At 36.4% G+C, this 25,764-nt stretch overlaps 1 protein-coding gene across 2 annotated transcripts in view; it reads right to left on the reverse strand.

Annotated features, from left to right (window-relative positions):
* The window catches only part of furina (furin (paired basic amino acid cleaving enzyme) a), an 83,394-nt gene that overhangs the window by 27,438 nt on the left and 30,192 nt on the right, over positions 1 to 25,764 (reverse strand). For both annotated transcript variants that reach the window (XM_079867217.1, XM_079867218.1), the window contains exons 3-6: positions 16,916 to 17,014; positions 9,926 to 10,021; positions 6,371 to 6,499; positions 6,212 to 6,288 (exon numbers count right to left, since the gene is read on the reverse strand). In XM_079867217.1, coding sequence (XP_079723343.1) covers positions 6,212 to 6,288; positions 6,371 to 6,499; positions 9,926 to 10,021; positions 16,916 to 17,014 — 401 coding nt within the window. The remainder of the gene's footprint in view (positions 1 to 6,211; positions 6,289 to 6,370; positions 6,500 to 9,925; positions 10,022 to 16,915; positions 17,015 to 25,764) is intronic.

A 25,764-nucleotide genomic window follows, 5' to 3' on the forward strand; every position in this document is an offset into this window, starting at 1 on the left:
CATTCAAAACATGTAAAGACAACAGATGTGATGGGAAAGGGCTAATAAAGGGTTAATTTAAACAAAAAAATGAAAAGAATCTGTCATTTACCCTCATGTGGATAAAATGACATTTCAAAAATGCCATTTTGTCCATTAAATTAATGACTTTATGATTTATGGAATTACTTATCTTGTGTTTGGATTGAGATGAGGGTGCATACATTATATTTTTGGATAAACCTTTAAGTGTGTAACTGCTCTTTGACCTACAAATTAAAATTTTGAAAAGGACTGAAATATCTCACTATTTTATAGAAAATAAATAGAATTTATTAAATAAATAAAATATAAAGAATAAATAAATAAAAGATTCTGACAACTGACAAGGATTCCTCACTGAAAATGTTCCAGCATTCTCACATTAAAGTGGCTTTATTAATGGTTTCTTGTACTGCCAATGTGTGAACAGCTTGTGATGAAACTTAAAAAACAACACCAATTCCCTGACTCTCTAGGTTGTCTATGAAAGCCTGTAGACTGATTTTAATGTGAAGGACTCGGGCCGGTTTCACTGGGAACCTCTCTTCCGTTCAATGACACATAAAATGAATGCTTACACAATATTCGGGATAATGCCATGCAAAGAAATGCAAAATGTCATGCAAAGAAAGGGGATTATTTCAAACTATATTCTCACATAGTCAGATCTATATAGTATATAGTCTCAGATATACTTCATCAAACTATCATAAGTGTCATTTTAATTTTTGTTGTGTTTATCTGGCTATTGAGAGGAAAGTGGGCAGCACATATAATCATCTAAATGTCGCTCTCAGTGTGAACAACGCCTAGATGTTCGTTAACAGTATATTGCTGCAAAGCCGTTTCCAAAATCTTTTTTACTTCTGAGCAAATTACGAAAAATGTATGTGTGCACGAGTGTGAGCACGAGCAGTAAGTTGCTGGGTGCAGTTCGTTTAACGGCCAGCGGTGTCGCTAATAACAAGGGTTTCTGAATTATACATATAGCCACTTTTAACTAAACGAAGCTTCTACAGAATGCATATTATCATCTACAACCCTCACCATATTAAACATCATGATATGTCGTGTTAATTGGAGATTACCAGAAGTGAATGAAAAAATATAGTTGGATATCATATGTAAAGACATTTAAGATGTTTAAAAAGGTTTCCTGCAGAAAGATCAGCATGTTTTGCTTGAATTAGCAGGCCCACGTTACACATACTGAGTGTTTTAATACATTCAATACAGATGTATTCATAACCATCTTAAAATTGGATTAGGCAGAATTCCAGCTGGCTTTATCGGAGGCTCAGGAAAATAAGTCCAGGGGAGTGCTTCAGTGTTTTAATCTTGGGAGAGAAACCAGGCGCAAGTCTAGAGGCCGTCAAGCGGAATCTTTAACGGAAGGCTCACTATCCTCTCTACGAGTTATGATTTTATGGAAGAGCAGAGCTGTTCTGCTTGACTTAACACTACATATTTCTGTCTTCTCTCTCATATTGTGCCTGATGAATTAACAATGACAGGACAGGAAAGTATACAGTCCTTTTTGAGCTGCTGCTAAGCAAAACTCACTTGACTGGCTAGTACAAACACATTAACTGTGGGAACTGTATATGAGGGAATACTTCATCCTGCCTTTGTCTGAACAAAAGGCATTTCCAGATGTGCAGTTTTAATACACCAAACAACACTGTGTGTTATGGTAACCTCTGATGTTTTATCAGCACACGTTTTGAGCCGATCTTGATCAGATTACACCCTGAGAGAACGGGTCTCTAAAGTTGTGCCAAACACCCATAAAGCACTGCATGGCTGAAGACAGCGATCTATAAAAGATATGATTTCTAATACATGTTCATCTTTACTATAACTCACTGCTGAACATTTTTAAGTGCAGAGGAAAGCTTGAGACTCAGTCTCAATCTGTAATTGTATCAAAGCCAACTGAATTTTTTATTTTATTTTTAACATATGGTAAGAGTCAACACAGAACTGCACATGAGAGTAATTAATGTATTAAGGTGCTTGGCATAGTCAACTGATACGAGTATCGGATATCTAGAGAGAAAGATAAGAAAATTAAATACAACGAATTCTAAAAAAAAGATAAGATTTAATCATGGTAAAGACATCCATCTGCATGTGTACATAGACCAACACCACCACACACACACACACACACACACGCAGACACAGACACACACACAGATATATATATGAATGATATCATTGTTGAATTTTATCATACGCAGACAATGTACACAAACATATCTGAAAAATATTTTTAAGGTAAATTACAGAAATGACTAAAAAAACAATAATTGTTTTACGGAAAAGAGCTCTTCAGAGATGAAAGTATGAAAAGAAAGGCCTTTATGTGGCTCCAACACTTCTCGCCACAGCTTAGGTTTCTGCCGAAACACAGCGCTGACTCAACATGCCCCACTTCCGTGGAAACGCACTTAAAAATTCAAAATGCGAACTGCATTATTTATCCACTTTATAACACAGCCGAGGATTGTTAGAGCACTGGTAAACGGATGTTTTACAAAAAATCCAGATTTGACACTGAGAAAAGCACACTAAAATGCACCATACAAACACTAGGGGTGGGGGCTAGGGTTAAATCTCAATATTTATTATCCTTTGAAGATATTTGACAAATAATATCAAAATAAATAGAAAAACATTTCTGTATTTATACTTTAGCTCAGAAACCGATAAAAAGCATTAATAAAAGCCAAGATTCTAAATGTTTTAAGTAAAACTAAAAATAGATCGAAAAAATGAATGTAAGAAACTATTATCATGTACTATACATGCACCAAGAAAACAATTAATATCAGTCTACAAACAGTAATATGTATCCAATAACAGTCATATGAGTAATAAGAGTATGAATTTATTAATTGAAATTGAGCTTTTAAATAAATATAAGAAATGGGTTACTGAATTGCCCATTAAAAGCATTTTAAAATCAATTTAACTATGTTTTTTTAATAACTTAACAATTGCACATTTAAAATGGCAAATTATTAAATTGCATGTGCAATGATTTTGTATTGTACATGCACTTATTTACGTACACACACACACAGGGTTGGTGTCACACAAGCCTTGAGAACAGAAAGTGTTACTAAAGGTTCCCTGCTACTGTTGCAAACCTGAAACCAGCTTTGTGGTTCTGTGGTATAAGATGCAAAGACTAGATCAGTGCAATGGTGAAATACCTATCTGGAGTGCAGTGTGTTAGAACAGAGAGGAATAAAGCGACAAGAAGAGATGGGTATCTGAAAAAACTGTGGATTGAAGAAGGGGAATTTCACAGCAGGGGTCAGAAGAAAACATGGCAGCTAAATAACGTGTAGGACGAGCAAAATTGCTCCTGCTGTTGTACTACTGCTACTAATGTATCTCCTGCTGTCTTTGCATTATCAGACAGAGACATTTTAACTGATCCTTAATGCTTTATAGTGACTAGGAAAGTGTTTCTGCATTGCAAAATCATTTACGAAATGTTTTAAAAGTCAAACTTGATCACATTTCATCTAGCACCAAAGATGTTATTTCATTAGAGTACATTATAGGAGTTACGCCAACGCGGCCTACACTGTGGGGTACTTTCATTAGTGGAGCACGGGACGGCCCCTCCAAAGACTACAAAGCTGTGCCATTCAGCCCAAGAGCATTGATTTCTACCCACTCGTAACTATACGCTTTTCTGCCTGTCATCACCAATCATGGTTAGCCTCAAGATAAAAACGGCTCTTTGGCTGGTATCCTAAAAAAAAAAAAAAAAAATGGACAAAAGAGGAAAATCCCAAAGTGAAATAAGGACAGACCAGAGTTCAACTCTTCATTAGATGGCAACAGAGAGTTTAGCGGTGATGTCCATAACAATGTCTTGTTTTATAAATATTGATTTGATTCAGTTTGGAGGGGTGGTGATGACAGAAATGAATAGAAGGAATAGTTCACCCGATGAAATGACCGTTCTGTCATCACTGACTAACCTTCATTTCACTACAAATTTGTATACGGTTAGTTATTCCATGGAAAACTTAAAAAAAAAAAAAAAAAAAAACACAAAAAACGTTTAAATCTTCATACATATCTTTTGCATTATATTGCCCACAAACTGAATCAAAAAAACAATATAAAAGCACTGTGAAAAAGCTCATATCACTCATGTGTATATATTCCAATTCATCTGAAGCTATAGCCTACATCTTTGAGTGATAAACAGACAGATATTTTTACACTACCGTTCAAAAGTTTGGGGTCAGTAAGATTAAAAAAAAGTTTTTTACTCTCATTCATGAAGCATGCATTACAGCCATAAAGTGACTGTAAAGGCATTTGTGTTACAAAATTTCTATTTCAAATAAATGCTGTTTTTTTTTTAGCATTCTATTCATCAAAGAATCCTGAAAAAACATGATCATGGATGCCACAAAAACATTAAGCAATTTCAACATTCTTAACAATAAGAAATGTTTCATGTGCATAAATTCAACATTTTAGAATGATTTCTGAAGGATCATGTGACACTGAAGACTGGAGTAATGATGCTGAAAATTCAGCTTTTCCATCACAGGAATAAATTACACTTTAAAATATATTAAAATATAAAATGGTTATTTAAAATTTTTAATAATATTTCACAATATTACTATTATTATTATTATTATTATTATTTTGGGATCAAATAAATGCAGCCTTGGTGAACATAAGAGGCAGCAAAAACATTTAAAAACCTTACCGAACCCAAACTATTTATTCTTTTTTTTTTCATTGATTATTCAATTATTACCTTCATCTCCAATGCAGCTCTCAAATCAAATATGCCGCATATTTATACATAAAACAAATAAAACAACAACAACTGCGAGCTACGGCGGAGGTAAACAATTAGGGATTTTGTTCTTTTTGGTTTGTCACAAAACTATCGTATGGCTCCAGAAGACCAGGAATTTAGCGCTCAAGTCGCATGGACTAATTTGAGGGGTTTTTTTAGCTTGAAAGTCCAAGGTCACTACTAACTGTGTCTAAATGGAGATTTTCACAGAAAGAAAAAAGCTTACAGGTTCAGATTGACATACTGACAGAATCTTCTCCTTTAAAGTAACCCGTTCTCAACACCAACCTTCTTCACAATTTAACCTAAATCCCTAGTGATTTAAGGAACTAGGCCAAAAAACACCCAGTAAAGTGAATAGCCATTACCAAGGCAACAAAACACAATCCACAGAGGGAACTAAATTCACAACACATCAATCACAAAGAAACTAATTTCCCAGCAACAAAACGCACAATGCAGAAAGCATCCAGTGAAAGCTGTTGCCTGCTGCCTACTACTAACTGCATGCTTGTCTCAAGAGTATTACATATAAATGAATTTAATTTAGTGTAAAAAATATGCTTTCGGCAGGAAGATATGCTAGCTCCAGCACACCCAGTGACCCTACATACTGTAGGATAAACTTGAACAGAAAACAGCATGCAGCCGGGTAGGAACGGCAGCTACAGTACAGAGACTTTTGAATAGCTGTCAGTGTGAATGTCACTGAATGTGCACTAAAATATCAAGTAACTTCTTTTGTTGTACGTTTTGCATTTTGCTGAGTCAATTCACATAAACTGCAGAAGTTTATTTATTTATTTTTTTGCAGGGATTTTACATAGTAAACTGCATCTGACCAAGAGTGATCATGTGTAACACCATTAAATTAGTAAATGATGCAATAAATGAATAATGATGAATGATGAACGAAAATCATTATTGTAGATTGCATTTCTGAAAATTATAGTGGTACCATGTGCTTGCTGGGTAAGCAAAAAAACTCATTAGGAAAAGCAGTTCCTGTCCAATATAAATGGGCTACGGCAACAGCACTAATCACACCATTACAGGCTGTGTATTCCTGTGCCCATCTCCACACTGCAGGGGAAACCTTTGGCCTCATTAAGTAAAGCAGTAAATGTATAGTAGTATTCATACTTCAGCTGGTTTTATGCCAGGAGCTTCAGGCCTAGGCACAAAATACAGTGATGGCTAAGACGGGAAAAACAAACAACAACAGTTTGAGCTGCAACAGCCCATGAGTCACTGGCTTTGCAAATGGGGACCTAAACTAGGTTTGAATCCATCAAGTAAATTACAGTCAATTATGTTAACTGGTTATCTTGTACACAATACCTGTTATCATTGAGCTGGGTGTATCGAGGTTGAGGGTCTGGGTCGCCATCGTTAACATCATAGCTAGCATCTGGATCCTGAAAATATGAGGGAACATTTAGTGAACTTATTTTGTTTTAGGTTTTATGTCAAAGGAAATGGTTGTTTACTCAAACTCACATAGTTTTGAAGCAAATCTGGGTGGTTTTTTTCAATTCCATCATCTAATATGGACACGACGACGCCTTGTCCAGTGACGCCCTGCTTCCAGGCTTCCTTCACGTTGAGGTCACGATGATCTTCATTGTACTGAATGGAACAGGGAGAAAAAAAAAAACAGATCAGCATAGATGCCACTTCTCTCCGGCTAGCTATTCAGCTGACGCCAAACATCAACCTGTGCTTGAGGATTATCTTTCACTTTTGAAGCTCAAACCAGCTCTCTAGTTCAAGCCTGCAGACTGCAGTCACCTCAATAGCACATGGCGTCCTGTACTAGACATGAAAGATGCTGAAACTCTAGTAAATGCTTTCACAACATCCTGTCTCAGTTATTGCAATGCCCTGACACACTCAATGCCCTTCACATACTGTACCCTAAGTTCTGGAGTTTCTTGTGGTTCTCTTGCTGTGTTAACTGATAGAGATTTTGCTGTAGTTTACACTAGTTTTATGTCGCACAATTTTATGTTATTTCCACACAAACTAATATATAAAATAATATGAAGCAGTTTTTGCGCAGTTTTTCTAATATTATGTTTGCATAAATATAATTAATTGAATTATTGTCCATGCATAGGCTATCCCATTTTATTTATCCATGGCATATACATGTTGATTCTTTATACACACGTAATGTTGTCAAATGACTTGTTTGCATTATTTAGGCATTGTTTTATTTATTTATATGGCAATATATCTATTTTTTTTGTGTGTAAAATTAATTTTAAAACTTACTTTTTCATATCGGTGCATCCCGAAAACAAACACATGCAAATGTCGAACAACCAAGCAAAAAACGCTGTGAGGGTGACGGTACAGCCAACCACTGTCTGACCAAAGAGATCTGACTTCACCCCACTTCACACGTGTGTCACTCCAGTGCAGAAATGAGCGTGGCCACCCGAGTTTATCTGAGCAGAAAATTGAATTTATTTCTCTGCATGGCTCTTTGAATCTCCTCTTGGTCACAGTGTAACTGCTCTGCTCCCCAGGGTGGTTGCAGGGAGAAATTGAAGCCAGTAAGGCGCAGTAAGTTCTGATGACCCCAAAATTATACATTCTCTTGTGTATCCTGGGATTGCAAGTCAAACGAAGAGAACTGACAGTTTATTTCTTAGGTCTACATCAGGCAAAATGATGCAATCTCGCCTCAAAGGTCCAGTTATAATGGCGGTGAGGCTGATAAATTGCAGTTGATAACCTTCGGTCAACTTTCCCAGCATTCCATTCTGCGGAAATGTTATTGAGTGGCTTTTACCCGTTGTACTGATAAACATGATTGATTGCCACAAAGATGGGAAAAAAATGTGTTGAAAAAGGACTGGAGCTCAGAGTACAATTTTATTGTTTTTTTTTTGTGGGTTTTTTCCAAGTCATGACATTCCTCAAAATGATGTGAGAAAAAGCATCTATTGTCTTCTTGGTTCATTAGCTGGAACAAAACGTCCGGGTCTGGTGAATCACCACTGAATGAAGAAATGACTGAGCAATGACTTAACACAAATTAACGATTCTCAGAATTCTCATAAAAAACATATATGGGGTGTTGGGGGAACCTTAACAACTAGTTAAATAACTGTCATTGAAAACAGATCTTTAAGTTATAATTTAAGTATGCATGAGGGTTTTAAAAAGTGCACATTCATTTAATGGTCATTGTTTTAGTAATAGTGAAAGTAGAAAAATAAGAGGAGACTATAAGAAAAACATTACAAATAACAGTAAAACACTGCATGAATTATTATAGTATCAGAGTTGAAATATAGCACTCTAAAACCATCTTTTAAAAAAAATTTGAACTGAATCATAAGCTTTCCAACCTTGACAAATGGTCATATGATCCCATGAGTTACATTTACATGGAGTCTAATAATGATAATAATCTCACTAATAGCTCAGTATGAAAAAAGCCTTTGTAAACACCTCAATCGTGGGAAAAAAGAAGAATTGGTGTAATCTAAATGAAATTTCTATCCAATTAAAAGAGGTGGAGCAGATCTAAGATAATAATAGAAAAATACACAGATCAGCCAAAACATTATGACCACATGCCTAATACGCTGTTGGCCCTGCGCATGCTTCCCAAAACAGCACTGACCCACCTAGGCAAGAAGTCTACAAGAAGGTGTCCTGTGGTATCAGGCACCAGGACATTAGCAGCAGATCCTTCAAGACCTGAAGGTTGTGAGGTGGAGCCGCTGTCGATCGAACTTGGTTTCAAGATGAAGTTCCAACGCTTGCATGCCCATTGTAAGCACTTTTGACGATGGACAGGGGTCATCATAGGTGCTCTGATAGGTACAGAGTCCCATACGCAGCAGAGTGCGATGCACTGGGTGTTGTAACACATTCCTCCCATAACCATCATTAAAAGTTTGTGTGACCTGTGCCACAGTAGAATTTCTGTTGGCTCGGACCAGATGGGATAGCCTTTGTTGTCCTCGAGCAACAATAAGCCTTGGTGGCCCAACACCCTGTTGCCAGTTTGTGGTTTGTCCCTCCTCGGACCATTGTTGGTAAATTCTCTCCACTGCTGGGAGCAAGCCACAAGCCAGAGATAGTCTGACCCAGGCACCTTGCCATTACAATTTGGCACTTGTCAAAGTCGCTCAGACCTTTATTCCTGTGCATTTCTCCTGCATCCAACACGTTGATTATAAGAACTGATTGTTTGCCTACCATCTAATCTACCTAGACCTGATGATTAACAATATTCGCTTCACCCGTGACTGGTCATAATGTTTAGGCTGATCAGTCACTGCCATGTAATCTTTTCAATCACAAACATATCCCCTCTTTCACCCATCTTTGTTACATCCAAGTTTCATCCAGAGATTTATTTGAGGAGGCAGCTAATATTTACGGCAGATGCAATTGGGGTGCTGCTTCGAATTCTTGTGTTTTCAAGTAAGAAGCAGGTGATCAAGCACTTCTTTAGTCAAGTGACTCTCAGAGCATTGCTTTCTTCACGTGTTATTGTTATTTTGGTAGTGTTGATTCTAAATGCTGCTCATTTCTCATGAAAATGTGTATTTTCATCAAATTGCAGTTTAAACTGCATCCAAACAGTAAAAATCTTCAATAGGAATGAAATTAATTTAGATCAATAAAAATGTGTGAATATAAATAGTCATAAATCATTTCAACATCTCACTCACAAACAAATTAAATACGGCCACTTTAAAATAGTGAGTGGCATATCAGGAGAAGATATGTATAAAGACTGACGGAAAGTGAAGGCCAGCACTTCTGGAATGTTTCCGAAGAGCCAAATCACAACCGGCTGATTAAACTTTAAGCTCCACCGGATGACCATAATGGCAACAAGTTCGCCGTTACACAACGTCCCATTTAATAGGGGCAAAAGGAACAGAATTCTATGAATCCAAACAGAACATTACAACAGCCCACCCAGACCATCCAATCTGAGCGGGAGGTATAGTGCTTCCAAATAAACAAACAGTTTGTGAACACACGTATGCACACAAAGAAACCGATGAGCTATTTACTCACCAAGTACCACTGCTGTGCAAACTTCGGATCGGTCGGCTCGTTGTAAATATCCCTCTTCTTTCTTCGTTTTACCACCTGCTGTTCCGCCCACATTACCTTGAAAAAACAAACAAACAGTCAGAGTCATATGAGAAGTATTTGTTTCCAAGGTTTCCCATCAGTTCAGTTCTAAAGATCCAGAATCATTAATGGATAATTAAAGGGGTCATTACATGAGAAATCAAATTTGCCTTGAACTTTTGACATAAGAGGTCTTTGTACCTCCTCATTATAAACAAAGCATTTATTTACTAAAGCTCCAAAATCAGCTTGTTTTTTTATATTGCAGGATCTGGAAAGTCATACAGGCAAATACATTGGCATATTATGTCTGCCTACACAGCCTACACAAGACATCGACGAATAGTTCTAAATCATCGCACCGTAGTTGGTTATAATCTTTGATGCTGTCTACACGGGATACAGTATACAGATGCGTGTTCAGTTTCTGATGTACTCAACGCACTTGAGTCTGTCGACAACAGGACAAATGAAAGCCCTAAAGTAGTAGCCCCTTAAAAGTTGGAAGGGTTAAGGGTTGTGTGTGTGTGTGTGTGTGTGTGTGTGCGTGCGTGCGACCCTCAAGGAACATATTGAATATATATGGAACATACATGACAGTCATGATAATGGTACCAAATCTTAAATAGATTTAGGTATCTAAAACTGCATTCAAAATGCATCTTCTGTAACATGAAATGTTTGTGTGAAACAGAATACTCAGTATCACTATTTATTCATTTATTATTATATATATATATATTTATAAGAACATTGAATTACATTATTGTAGGTCAGGATATGATTGGATTTGATTTTATAATTTTTCCAAGGCCATTCAGCCTTAGTAATGGCTGCAGAAAAATTAAAGCTAATGCATTTTGATGAAAGATATTAAAGACATTTAGAATAAAGCAGAATAGCAAGTAACGACTAAACGTGTGCAATAAGACCAGAAACATTACAGTAAATCTGGTCAATTTGGATTTCATGTCATTAAATAAGAGCTGATGAAATCTGCTGACAGACACCGTCCTGTTTTCCATCTCCTCACAATCCTCCTCCACTCAACACAAAGACAGAGAGGCCTGCTGAAAGACGGGATGCTGTTTCTCTGGGGCAGCGACTGCTGCAGCAGGGCAGAAAACGCAGACGGTGGCAGATTATGTGATTGACAGCTCAGTGTTGCTCACGCCAGAGCTCACTGCTCACTGTCTAGAATGAGTTTTTGTAAAGTGGATGAAATGGACAGACATGTGACAGCAGAGTGAAGTAAATATTAAGAAAAATGAATGACGGGCCAGTTGGGACCTTCACAGGCCTAAAGACGAATCAGGACACATCAACTTGACCCACCACTCAACTTTCCTCAAGGTCAAGTTGTTATGATGACATTTTATGTGCAATCTGAGCATGATATTCTGGTAAACTATAGAATTGCAGAATATTAGCTTTCTCCATGATGAATTAGTTAATAATTAACCAATCATTTGTGCAGTGACGGCTGTTCAAAGTTTAGGTCGTGTTGTCAGATGTTCTTTGTTTGACTTGACTGACAAAATCAAACATTTCCACAAACATTTTAGTGTTGTTGAAGGCAAGCATCACTGTTAACGTGGTGTATACTTGGAGTTAGGGATTTATTCATGTTTCAAGGTTAAAACTTTGCCGTGTGACCCATAACCGTACGCAATTGATCTTTGAAAAGTCAAAACAAAATTAAATTTCAAATTCCAAATTCCAAAAAGTCAATAAGATAATTGTTGAATAAAAATAAAAGTTTGTCATTTCAAAGTTTCAGATAAAAACTTATTTTTATGATCAAGTCCCTTAAGTTTTGGAGTAGATATATTTTTTGTCACTTTTTGAACATGTAAGATAAAGTTCAAAACCCACTGATGTTATCACTGGAACGCAGATCCAAGAAAATGCATGAAAAAAAGTGCCGGATAGGAACGCGGTTTTATATCTGAGGCTGTCTGCTTGGCAAGTTATTGAAGAGAGACATGTTGTCTAAACATTGTATCACTCTCCCCCAAGCTGATTAATTAGCAAGAGTAATACGGTAATTAAAAAAGTAGCACACATAAGCGTTTCTAACTTTTAAAGACCGACCTCATCTGAAAGTAAGCTCAATTAGAGCCAGTACTCAGTTGGCAATGCAATGCATAATGTATAACCTCATGACTGATGTTGCTACATCTGTGACAGCTCTGATGTTTTGACTTGAGCCAAATGTGTTTCAAAGAGAATATGAATGCTGCCAAAAGACTCAGAAATATGAAATGCATTTCTGAAGCTATGAAGATGGACTGAGTGATGGACAGAACAGAGAGAGAGCTGAAGATGAAACAAAGTGATCTGAAATATCTTAACCTCTACAAAAATGCAGTTGCTGAAATCATATTTTCACAAAACATTTAGCCATAAAGACTAATGCGTGCTTTTTCTTAATATGTAATTTATTAGACATAAAATACTTTACTTAAAACTGAGGCACAAATGAAAAGGTCAAGTAAAATATGATGCATGAAGACTGCATAGTATAAATAAAGTAATTAGCACTCCAAATCTGACAACAGTCACTATTGTTTGAGATTAAACATGTAGAGCGAAAGGGAGCGAAAGAATTCAACAACAGGAAGTGGAGCAGGGCAGTCAGGGGAAATGCCACAGGGACCCGCTGAGAGCAACAGGACTGACATGCTTTACAAGAGCAACATCTTCACATGACTGCAGGTTTCACTTCACAAGGAGCGATTTCTGTCACAATAATAGTCATTTGTGGGGTTGTGAAAAGTACTGGTACTTTGGTGCAAAGTCGTACTGACATTTTAAAAGCTTGTAGTACCGAGTACCGGTTATATTCGGTAGCCGCTGATAGGCGGATGCTTTCAAACACTCCTGTGTGTATCTGTGTAAGTGAAGAGCGTCAAAGGTTTCGTTTCACAACATGTTTTTGAAGTATTGATCATTGGAGCCAATCACAGACATACAGTACTGTGCAAAAGTCTTAGGCATGTTAATATCCAAAAAAAATGGTTTTAAGTCAGTTATTTATATCTTTTGCTGTAGTGTGTCAGTAGGAAATATCAGTTTACATTTCCAAACATTCTTTTTGCCATTAATTGTAATAATCCAGTGAGATTTCTGTATGCACAAGGAATCTGACACCAGCCGGTATGATCTGATCTCACCATCATCGAGTCCGTCTGTGATTACATGAAGAAACAGAAAAAACTGAGACAGACTAAATCCAGAAGAACTGCGGGAACGTCAACGAGATGCTTGAAGAAACCAACATATGTTTAATTAAAACATTTTATTTTATGTATAATATTTGTATCATTTTATTTTTAGATTTTTCATCCAATTAATCTAAGAAAAAATTCAACAGATTAATCGATTATCAACATAATCCCTAGTACCGACTACTAGAATTTTGTACCATGGCAACCCTAGTCATTTGCATAATTAAAATGGCCAGAAGTCAATCTTCTGCTGCTATCTGAATGACAGTGATGATTAACAATCCTACAATGTCAATAGGGCTGAGAAATCAATCAATCAATTTTGCTCTGACTAAAATTAAATATATAAATAAAAGTAAACCAAATATTCACACATTTTACGTATTGATTTAAAGATGTATTAAAAAAAGTGAAAACTGCCCTTGTTGTGAAAACCTCCAAAATACTAGTTACAAAGAGCACACTACTGTAATACAATAATTTTTTATGCTTTGGTTTTGAACGTACTTTGCTATTGTAGAAAAAGAGCACATTTACAAAGTGACTTACCATTAGTGCAGTTCACTTTCATGATGCATTCTCATTTTGTGCAGAAGCAAATTGCTAAATTATCTTTATGTTGTGTATTTGTCTGATTATATTTTTAAGGGTACAAGATGCATTTGGGCGAATGAATTAAAATGTTAGTAAAGCACTTCATTTTACTGGTGTTCAGCAAGCAGTGCAATCCACGATATTATTGTCTATGACTGGATTATTTGAAACACTAGAACTGTTCTTTCTAGATTTTTCTACTTACTGTTATTGCACTGTTAATATAATTTTTTTAACATGGTTTTAATTGAAATTACTTTCCAATTAGCTTTTTTTATCTTAAATACGACAAATATTTGCAGCTAAAATTACAGATCACTAATTGTTTTTACATAATCATTGGAGAATGAGAGGTGTTGGTTCACTTGGCGAGCGAGCATTGACAATCCCAGCAACAAAAAGGTATTTTTAAAATTTAACAGATGCGTTCATCAAAAGTGACTGACAAAGGAGGAATACAAAAAGCGATTGATCATAAGGTGGCAGTAGCATGAGAAAAGCTATAATAGAAATTTACCAGATTGTTCAAAAGTGTACTTCCCAAAAGACTTGTGTCTTTGACAATGCATCCAATGCATGAAATTTAAGTGGACAACCAGCATCACCGTAGCTCAAGGACTAATCATTGAGTGTTCATGAACAAAATAAACTTTTTGGAAATTTATTTGACATCAGACAGGCTTCGTGCGATGACTCTCCTTCATTGTGTTGGGACCCAGCTGGGTTTATTATTCACACACCTCATCACTTCTGCACACTGGACAATGGAGTGCTTTTCCCATCTCGAGGGAAGTCGCTTTACTCCTGGAGGCCATTCTCGCTGATGGAGCGTGGCGCTGCAGCCATGTTACAAGATGGACTTTTTAACCCCCTCTAAAAGTTGAGTAATGGGCCATACGGGTCCAGTCAGTGATTTCCATTAAGGGGGTTTCTAGCCCTTAGCATTCCTCTGGCATTAAAATTGCAGGGTTTGTGTTTCACGTCTCCTCAAAACTCGCCATCTGGATCAGAGAGGCCGGTGAATGACAAATTCTAAGGCTGTACTGAACGAACGCAGATGTCAGGTCGACGCATCGTGAGCAACGCAACTTTAAACCCTCGTATTTCACACCTGTGACAAGAGAAACCGAAAGTGTTTTATTTGGTGTTCTTAAAAGCAGTGTACACAGGGGAGGAAACTGAGGAGTTGTGATATATAAGCTTTACAAAAACAGTGTGCGAGTGTGAACGGAAAGATTCACAACAACATTCAGAGTAGACGATTCAAACAGAAGAACATAAAAAAGCAAGGTTTCTAGAAACAGTTGGGAAAAGAAAAAAAGGATCTAAGGAAAGAAAAAGAAAAGAGAGTGTGCTGCAGAGTGTCAGTGAAATTATAACAAAGATGAAAGACTTGAAAATTGAGTGTGCAGGTCCTGGTGCTTCCTTACATGCCCAACAATGATTGGGTCTAGTTGGAGTCCCTGAAGAAATATAATGAGGTCTTTGTGGAACCAGACAAAAACTTAAAAACATCAAGGGCAATAGCGAATGTCCAAAGTAATGCAATGTCCTATTAGCTGAAGCTAGGCTAAAGTTAGAAAAAGGGGTACACAGCAAAATATAGTCATATAGTCCAATGTCATAAATCAGCACAAAGCAAATAACTTGCTCGCTTTAAACTTTACTTGCTTCAAGGCACTTTCCATGAATAGTGTACAAATTAGGGGCAGAAATTCTTACAAGACCAGTGAAGGATGTGTTTAACCTTCATAACATGTTGATTATCAACCTCATAAGGTCAAACTAAATATTATATGAATTGTTTCATTTTCTATTAATTTTAGGACTGCGTGATACATCGTTTTAGCACTGATATCATGATGTGTGCATTCACGACAGTAACATCGCAGAATGTGCAATGTCATGTATAAGGATCGTAGTTCAAACCGCATGTATTTCTCGGATTAATTGCAAAGTTTGATCATCAACATAGAGTGAAAATGTATCATTCGCACGATTTTAGGTCCTGTCAGTTTAAACATTCAAGCGAGTTTAAACAATTTGAGCGCACAAAGATGCCAAAGAGTATAGCTTACGTGAATGTAAACAATTGAGAAAGAAAATGGATAAATATCATTATATTGGATCCATGCATTAGCTCTTAAAGTGACAGCAGCCTAATTTAAACACTGCTGTCTGAGTCATTAATGTTAATAAACAACAAAATACAAAGAAACAAAACCCTTTTGTAGCTTTAACAAAGATTAATTATATTTAATTTATACAGTGAAGCCTATACAGTGTTATTTATGTACCTGAATACCATTAGACATACTTGAAAACAGATTAAAGCACTGTTTATTTAATTTGTATATTTGTTCTATTGCATTTATCTATGCTATTTGTTTATTATTTTCAATGCAGATTCACTCCCCAACAAAATCATCCCAATCATTCTAGAATTATTAATTCTTTCCAAATAGAGCTATTATTCTGGTGAAACTGTTTTCATATTGCAATATATCATAGAAAAACAAAATATCACAATGTCAGTTTTTTCCCAATATCATGCAGCCCTAATTCATTTTATATGAGGTCAGCAAATGTTGCAACCCTTTCATCAAAAATCATGATGAAATGCTCCATTTCTTCAAATTTGATCATGACTAAAATGCCATTTATTTTCTAACAATTATCATTAAATATCAAAATTAAAAAGAAAGGGGGGATAGGCTAGATTAGGAACCAAATGTTGGTCCCAAAAAACATTTATTCAAGCAAAGTCATGTTAAAATAAAATGGTTGCATTATTGAGCATGATGAATGGTGTGTAAAAAAAGGAGAAACTTTAATGAGAAGGGGTCCAAATTGTGAAACTTTCTTCGTTTTTTTTTTTTTTTTTTTTTTTACAGTTTTTTAGTTTTAGTTTTTTTGTGTATTTTTACAACGTAATATTCACTCATTTCTTTACTCTCTATCAGGCTTATTCAGATATCAATGGCTTCCGTGTTTTGGCTTTTTACATCTCATTTAGACAAGGCTTGGTCAATAAAACCTTTGAGTTTCCTGGGGGGGGGGGGGGGGGGGTTCTGAGGCGGTTCCGGAATCTACATTTCACACATACCTGGGGTTCTGTTTGCAGACGAATGTGTGTTCCTCTGTGCTCTGATAAAGACCTCTTCACCACCTTGCGGTGCCTGAAGTGATAATAATCTCCAAATACCTGAGGGGAAGAAAAAAAAACACAAGGCTACATTTAGCTCAACACATACAGATTTTTCCAGGAATTCAAACAGCCATTTTGTTTGTAGACTCTAAATGTTTTAAAATGTACGTGCAAGAACTAAAACATTGCAAAAAAATCTAGTTTCCAACATTTTTGGGTGAACTATACATTTAAGTTTAAATCAAAGACTTAAATATTGTGTCTTAATGTCCGCTTGTTCACAATTAGCTTCAGTCTATTCTGTAACACAAAATCATCAGTACGAAGCCCAGCTTTGGACCCCTGCGTGACCTTAATGATCCAGATGGAAGAAATATTAACAGAGAGAAAAGCATTGCACACAGCACATGTCCAACAGCCTCAAGTACAAGTAACACTGAACGAGTCAACCTCCTGTCAGCTGACTGCACAATCACACATGACAAGATCATCCAGAGGGCCAGAGTCATCAAACCGGCACTGGTGCAGATCGATTTCTCTCTCCGTTTGATGAAAGCTAAAACTCTGGAGTGAGCCAGGGTTCAAGCCGTCATGCTATAGATTCAGACACGTGCTATTTGCAAGACCAGAAACATTGACGATTGTATAGACCAGTTACTAAACACATTGATTGATTAAAGCAGGAAACCAGTAGTGAATTACACACAGACCAACCCAAATTTTAACTACATTTTTAAGCAATAAATTCAAAGGTACAGCAAAACAACTTTCGCAAAGTGCAGTGCAAAAAGTTGTTCTTTATTCGAAGGGCGGTAACATGTAATAGGAACCCCTCTCAGGAGGATCGAGGACAACAGGCTCAACATTTATTCTTCCATGACGTCCTCAGTATACAGACCGGATTACAGTGATGCAAACATCTCCATCCAAACAAAGCCAGTGAGTCAATAAGCCCTTGACAAAGCAAATTTGACAACCGGTGACCGAGTAAAAATCATTCTAAACACTGAAAGCATCAAACAGGGGTAAAAATAAAACCCTTAAATGAGGTAAAAGCCAAAGAGATGGAAGACTGAATGAGGGAAGAAACACATTTATTGAATGCTAGCTAGAGCCTGGCACGTCTTGTGGTTAACAAGAGAACAATAATGACAGAAAATAACACAAGAATCGATCGCAAGAAAAGATAACCAAAGAGGGATGGGTAATAAGAACAGGCAGTGCTCTGAGAGCTTTGTTAGTCACAAAGGGAAATAGATTGAGGATGGGTATGGGTGTATTGTAAGATAAGAGTCCTAAAAAGATGAGCATCAATCTCAGACAGGCCTGAATCCAGCGGCTCCAGGGCACAGGGGAGCGCAGATGGAGATATGCTGGTCTTGTCATATCAGACCACCATCAGACAACCATCTCAACTGCCTGGAAACATGCAAGAGGAAAGGCATGTGGAGGAGAAAAAAAAAAACTTATATCTACACTAAAACTTACAACCCACATCTGAAAATGATATCAGTGTTGGTTAAACAGTTGGCATGCCTTTGCGAAATGTGTTCCTTATGTCTGGAAGCAACCTACACATTTCAACTCTACTCTTCAGACCAGACTACACTAGAATAAATATTTGTAATTATTAACTTACTTTAATTACCAAAAAAAATTATAGCTAGTTTTGTCCCACTATTTGCATGCAACATTGTTAATGGCATGATTTGCATTCTTAAGAGACGTAACACAGATGGGCTACAAATTGCTGTCCAATTATACTTTTAAAGCATTAGAGGCACTTTTGAAAAATGATTTATTGAAAAAAAAATGATTTATTGAAATTATTCCAACATGAAAAGCAGCTAGCTTTAAACACAAGCATTTGTTACCAAACTTTGTTACTGTAAAAATGATAAAGGTAGATTTATTTTTGTAATTCAATTTATGTGAAATGTATAAATTTTTTAATCAATAACTAAAAACCAACTGAAAGCTTCATTTAAGATAAATCTGCAATCCACTTACTTATAGCTTTTAATTTATTATAATCTTTAATCTAAGTATTTTTAAAAAATAAAAATAAAAAAGACAATCTGATATATTAAGCTTTGACTAATTAATGATTCATTAGAATGAAATGAAATACGAAACTAAATGAAATATGAAATGAAAAGAAAGTCTTTATTCAGACATGTCCCAGGACTGCATATGAGAAAAAGGCTACACAAACTTGAGATCTTACAACTATGACTAAGGAGTATGACCTGTAATTAAAAAGAACATTGTAAATCTTGCATTTAAGAGCTTTACATGAGTATTAGCCAAGACGCTGAGGTAATGCTAGCATGCAATAACCACATAATAATGGCATGTAAAGAGTATTATTACACAGCTCTGTGGAACACTTGATTCGGGTATAACATACCGCTCAAAACAGATAACACAGGCTCATCCGGGTTACTGAAGTCATTGCTAGGAACGTTTTTTTTCCTCGTGGAGGTTTTGCGTTGAGTGAGCAAATAAATATTAAAAATCAATATTTAGTGTACAGTTATTTCCTTATGTCATTCGGTATCGCGGACTCGCTCTCTATTGTTTCATACAAACGCAGCTGCTGCCATTTTGCGACTATTGTTTTGGACACTGTTGGATTATAAGATAACAAACAGGTACGATTTTAAAACAGTTTCACCTCAGATTACTATTTCTTATCCCCATATTTATTTATTTATATGGCAAAATGCTGTGTAATGATATGACTGCACCGTATCCTTTAAATGTCCGTCTAGTTTGAACTTGCTGCTTGTTCGCAACTGATCTCTCCCCAGGAAATTTGCATTTAAAGAACTAATAAAATATTTAGACTAAGATCAATATTTCATGTCTAATAATTTACTTATGTGGCAAGTATCCGTGTAATAAGCGGGATAATGTACATCCAGTCGGTTGTTATTGCAGAATAAACCCCTTCAGGCTGATGCAATACCCCTCCGCGTCGTGGTCCTGATCATCCTGTCGGGGTTTATTCTGCAATAACTGTCTGAACTCAAAATTAAACTTAAAATCTGAACTCAGTGACCTCAGTTTAGGGGTTAGACCATATAACACAGACCAGGAGTGGTCCACAGTATCCCACACAAATTAGGGCTATTATCTAAAATTAGCCTCCGCCTCGCATCAGCTTGAACCTACCATTAACATTCCTTGCCATCTTCTCTTTAATGAAGGCAAGCACACGTACAGCTGTTGGAACTTTAACTAGTAGGTAGAATAAAACAATGGAAACGGCAAGTTGTAGATAAGCCAAAGCTGGTGGAGGAAACACGGATGTTTTCTGTGGGAAAATGAGCTGGCAGTGGGCAGGCTAAATTTGTGATAATTTCAAGAGCAATTACAAATCAAGGGAACAATCCATCTGACTCATTGAGCAAATGGAGCAATTAGTCTGCAATTGAAATCAGTCTTTATGGATGTGCATCACAACCATGCATCAGTCCAACTTATCCATAAAGCATCAAAATATTGGCCCGGGGTGCATTTCCCAAAGCCAACTATGGTCGCAAGTTATCTGGATCTCCAAAATCTACTGACAGCTTTGACAAAGGATGAGAATATACACAAAAATACTAATCTAAAGATATCATACTAAATGTAAATGGAATACACAGCAACTGTTTGACATTATAAAAACAAACATCAAAGACGTGTCAGAAACTATACACAGTAAGTCTAACAAACTCTTCAGAAAAGTACAAATGAAGCACCACTCATTAAAAAAATGATATGGCTTAATGTTTAATGTAAAACTGTTAGACCAAACACTGACTAAAGCATGAAATGGTTAAAACATTTCCTGACAAGAGTTGTTCCAGCATTTCTATGTGAATCAACACTGAAAGGGAGCGCTGTGAAAACAGAGTTTAATAGTGTAATTTATCTTGTAATGAGCATGACCTTAAGATACGCAAACAACCACTAACAAACTTAATGAGGACAAGGGCAAGTATGAGAGCGTATATACAGAGAACACTGAAAGAAGACATTTCAGAGAAACTCTATGACACCAGTGACATCAACAAAAAAAGGTTATACCCCATTTACAGCTTTTGGTTAGAAAAAGTGCTTGTCCATGTTTATATAAAGTCTTAAGACCCAACCACACCCCACGTCAGCGGTGCTCACTGGAGCTGAAGCAGCAGCCCAAACCCACGCTGGAAAACAACAGATAACTAGCAGTTTCTCTTAATACCAGAAGGACAAATATGCTGCGAAAAATCATGGAAAGCAGCAATGGTCAACCAAAGCTTTTAACCAAGGTTATTTAATACTATTTTATGTAAGTGCATTTACAATACAAATGGATACAAAACATTAAAAGATATATAATATAAGATGGGATATAAAAATGTAATCAAATAAATACATATTTTATTTTAAATATACTGTTCAAAAGTTTGAGGTCGGTAAGATATTTTAATGTTTTTAAAGAAGTCTCTTATGCTCGCCAGCGCTAAATGTATCATTATAAAATGTCCTTACTGTCACTTTTGATCAGTTTAATGAGTCCCTACTGAGTAAAATAATTCCTTAAAAAATGAATTTTGAATTTTTTGGTAGTGCATTTTATAATCTATCCTCAAATAAACTATGTAATTGTAGTCTCTTCTTATTGACAGATCTGTCACTTTCTCTTCCTATTCTATCCCTGCCATTTCTCCTATTCCTTTATACCAGAATGTCTTCATTTCTTATACTTCACTCATAATGCTCTCTTTTCCTCTTTCTCTAACTTATTTTGAGTCTCATTTCAGCTATTCTCAGCCAGGGATTGATGAATCACCACAGCCATCAATCCACATTGCAGCCCCTTCTCTGAGTCCACCAACCTTCCAAACAACATTTAGAGAAAATTAGACCGCACAAATAGCCCCTGCAGATCCCAGTCCAGGTGTAAGTGAACATGGAACATTAAGGGTGTGCTTCACACTCCAGGTGGGTCGAGCCATGAATCGTGATACTCCAGTGAAGAGTATCTCCGCACATCGTCTTAAGATTATTAGCATTATTTTTTTCTGCTGAGGTCATCTGCTAGCTTTATTCAGATTTATGAAGATGGCCAAAAGACGAGGTTCCAGCTGCACGGTACCTTCCCTAGAGATGGACCAAGAAGAAAACTCTCACAGCTGCCAAAAGAAAAATTATAAATGTCTAAATCTGTGAAGGAACCTTTTAGGGGAAGATATGGGTTGCTTCTTGCCTGGGTGAGCTGAATTTATGGAGTTCATTGCTGTAAAAAAAAGGCTGCAAGCACTGCTAAATAGCAACTTTTTGGAAGCAGGTCCATGAGCTGATTTGACAACCCTCTGCAATGCAAGTAAATCACTTGCATTTGTGACTAAATCTTCACTCTGGGCGACTAAATAATGTCTACCATTAGCCATTGGCTAATAAATTCTTAGATTTTACTTGCCAGTGTGTGTGTTAGAGGCTTAGTAAGTTTAGCATAGATATATTTACACTCGCTGAACACTGAGTGCTTGAGAGTTTTGCTCACCGTCAAGCGATCTGTACTATATTTAAATTCATCTCAATGGATACGCAGAGTATTTGACGTACCATAAACTCTAGTGCGAATGCGCACAACTCGTCATCGCTTTGCTGAGAGCGCTGTGTTTCTCACATACACTCAAAGAGAGAGGGAAGCGAGAGGGAAGCGAGAGACTTTTCCTGTCAGAATAATGGAGTTCATTTGGAATTATTCATCTTTTAAGAACAAGCAGAAGATATGCAGGTTTCTCCGGTAGTGGACGGAACAAATTCGCAAAGGGCAATCTCATTGTTATCTCATACCTTAAAGTTCTATCATTAAATAAAGCTTGATAATCATAATATTATAATATAATGCTTGATTGACTTATGTTAAGCTGTGCCATTTCATATCAGTCTGGCAAGTAAACTAAAAAACAATTACAAGCCAATGGCAATTCTATTGCCAAAATGTGAGTAGAGGGTTGCTTGAAAGTTGTTCCCAAAGTGGATAATTTAGGGCTAGGGCAATTTACAAGAACTTAAGGTTCTTCATAATTTTAAAGTTCTATTAGAGGTGAAGCAAAGGATGAATATTTTGGAGAAGCTCTGGATAACTTATCTGCAAGACCTATCATAATCAATTAAACCTGATCAATGGATATGGCTCCACTGAAAGCAAAACATTTCCTCTTTTGGAAACCGATCTGTGCATTCAGGTTTTCACATTAGTAGCTGGTTAATCAATTATGCCTGAAAAACCAACTAGAGCTATCCAAACATAACAGGTCTCCTTCAACTCATGCATTATTAAAGAGAGATTTTGGGAAAATGTCCCGTGGAGGGAAAAAAAGATAGAGAGGGCATTGACAGAAGATGAGGAGCGAAAAAAGAAATATTCATACCTGGCTACCCATGGTTACTATAGAAACAGCCCATGGTAGGCAATGAATTTGACATCTTGGTTTTATAACGGCAAAAACAGACAGACCAATAATCTTTCCAGAGAAATAATATCCATGTTGCACTGTCAAGTGAGTTGACATCACATTTTCCATGCTTTAACAACTGCTTTCATGCCTACTATGACACAATATTCAAAATGAGCCATAGTGAAGTGATTCGATGATGTTCAAATAAATTGCAATGCATTCCCTAGGTGATTTCCCTTTGTGAATGAACTGAGAAAAAAAAAGAAAAGATTGGTCAGAAAAATAAATAAATAAACAAATGTGTGAAATTATCAACGTATCGCAATATGGAACAGCATGTTAGTAGGTTCACCAAAGAATTTCCCTGTGTTCAACAATGGGACTTGATGCTCTGCGGCAGCTAATGTGCGAACCACAACCTGCTGAAGATGTAAAAAGATTTGCACAGGCAAGAAAACCCCTTTTTACAGGTGTGAAAGACAAGAACCAGAAAATGCATAACGGCACTGAAAGACGTCAATGCTCCAGTATCCAACCGCTTTACGTCACTAGACTTGGGGCAAATCCATTACAATTTGTCGTCAATCTCACCTTCGGATAAGCTTGTTCAGATACTGCACATTGTTATGGAAATGATTTCAATTTTAGGTTTGGGTTGACTTTGGTCTAAGATGAAAACATCAGTAGCCGAAGCTGGGCCAAGTCTAAGTGAAAAATTGAGACCTTGGAAAAAGAAAAGAAAAAATACCTTGATGAAACCTAGACAAACCAGTGCTGTTAGGAAAAAAAAGGACCCTTGTCTGCATGGCAAATAAAAACCTGAACTGTGTTCCTTACTCAACAGGAAAAGTACCGGAGCAAATAAATGTAATCTTAAAAAAATTATTCACCAAGAAATGAAAACTGTGAGATGATACTCAACCTCATGTAGTTTCAAACCCATGTGTGTGTGTGTGTGGTTAGAAACACCAAAGGCAAATACATCTCTTTATTTTACTTTAAAGACTGAGCAGGATTCTGTTGAAGTATATCCGGGCGACTCAATATAGTGAAAGAGAAAGAGAATTGGAGCTGTCAAGCACCAACATTACTACAACAACAAAAAAAGCACCATTAAAGTGTTATAAAAATAGCTAATACAATGTGTACACTGTATTCAAAGCTTTCTAAATCCATAGCTTTGTGTGATTAACAGACATAAATTTAATGTATTAAAAATTTATTATAACTACTCTCCTAAATTCTGATAAAGAAAGATTCACAAATGTTCAGTTAATCCAGTTCACAATACTGATCTGAATTATTAGTTCACAAATCGAACTAATCTGGTTCTTGATTTCAAATAATAAAACTGTTCTTTAGAGGTGGCAATTATTAATGTATAATTTCTGTCTGTTCCTCACGTAAAGTTATTGTATGGCTTCAGAAGACTGAACGTAGTGCATATATAGTCGAATATAGCGGTATACATTATTTTTAAGATATTTGTATGGTGCTGGCAGCCCCCAACTTTACTTTTATTATAAGAGTGGCCATTGTTTTCCTGAAAAGACAGACAGATATGGGTTTGAAACAACACGTGAGTAGGTACATAAAATATAATTTTCATTTCTTTAAAGAAGCAAATGTCACTGAGCTTTTTGAGTGCGTTTTTACATATTAAAATCTCGATATACAAACCATACAGACTACACCCATAACAGGAAGTAGCAAATTTCATTTGTGGTCTCTGAAAAGTTCCTGTTAAGCCAAGAAAAGCAAAGCACATTTATATTTGAGGAAAAGTAAATCATCACAGATTTGCATGCATCACCTGCAATATGAATTAAGTGTTTCAAGAACTGTATCAAATCATGAGAAAAATGGCATAATTTTGTCCATTCAGAAATTAAGCTTAATACTTTACATCCTGATTGAGGCACTGAAGCTCCCTTTTATGGAGTGTGAAAAATACAATAATGACTCTTGATTAAAATCCCATGAGGCAAACAAGACTGCTTTTTTTTCTTAAGACGCCAACAATATTAAGCAACTAAAAAACACAAAACCAATAACTTAGTTGAAGTGTTCTTATGCGGTTGCTAGAGTGCAGGTTATTGTTAGGCTAAAAACACCCATAATACACCGGTTAATCGACGTGTGACAACACATGTAATACCGCTATCACTTGCTTATGTTAACATAGAACTTTTATTAACAAAATGAATAAGCATGATGGCACACACCATGCTGATAAATGAAATCTGACTCCTGCTGCTGATCTGTGCTGCGACTCTCGTTCGGCTCGCACTAAATTGAGCAAACACATTTAGTTTTTAATTGTATTGTCTGTTCTTTAACTAAACTAAACTTTTATTATTATAA

The sequence above is a fragment of the Squalius cephalus genome (genome assembly GCF_949319135.1).
Source record: "Squalius cephalus genome assembly, chromosome: 3".
NCBI lineage: Eukaryota > Metazoa > Chordata > Actinopteri > Cypriniformes > Leuciscidae > Squalius > Squalius cephalus.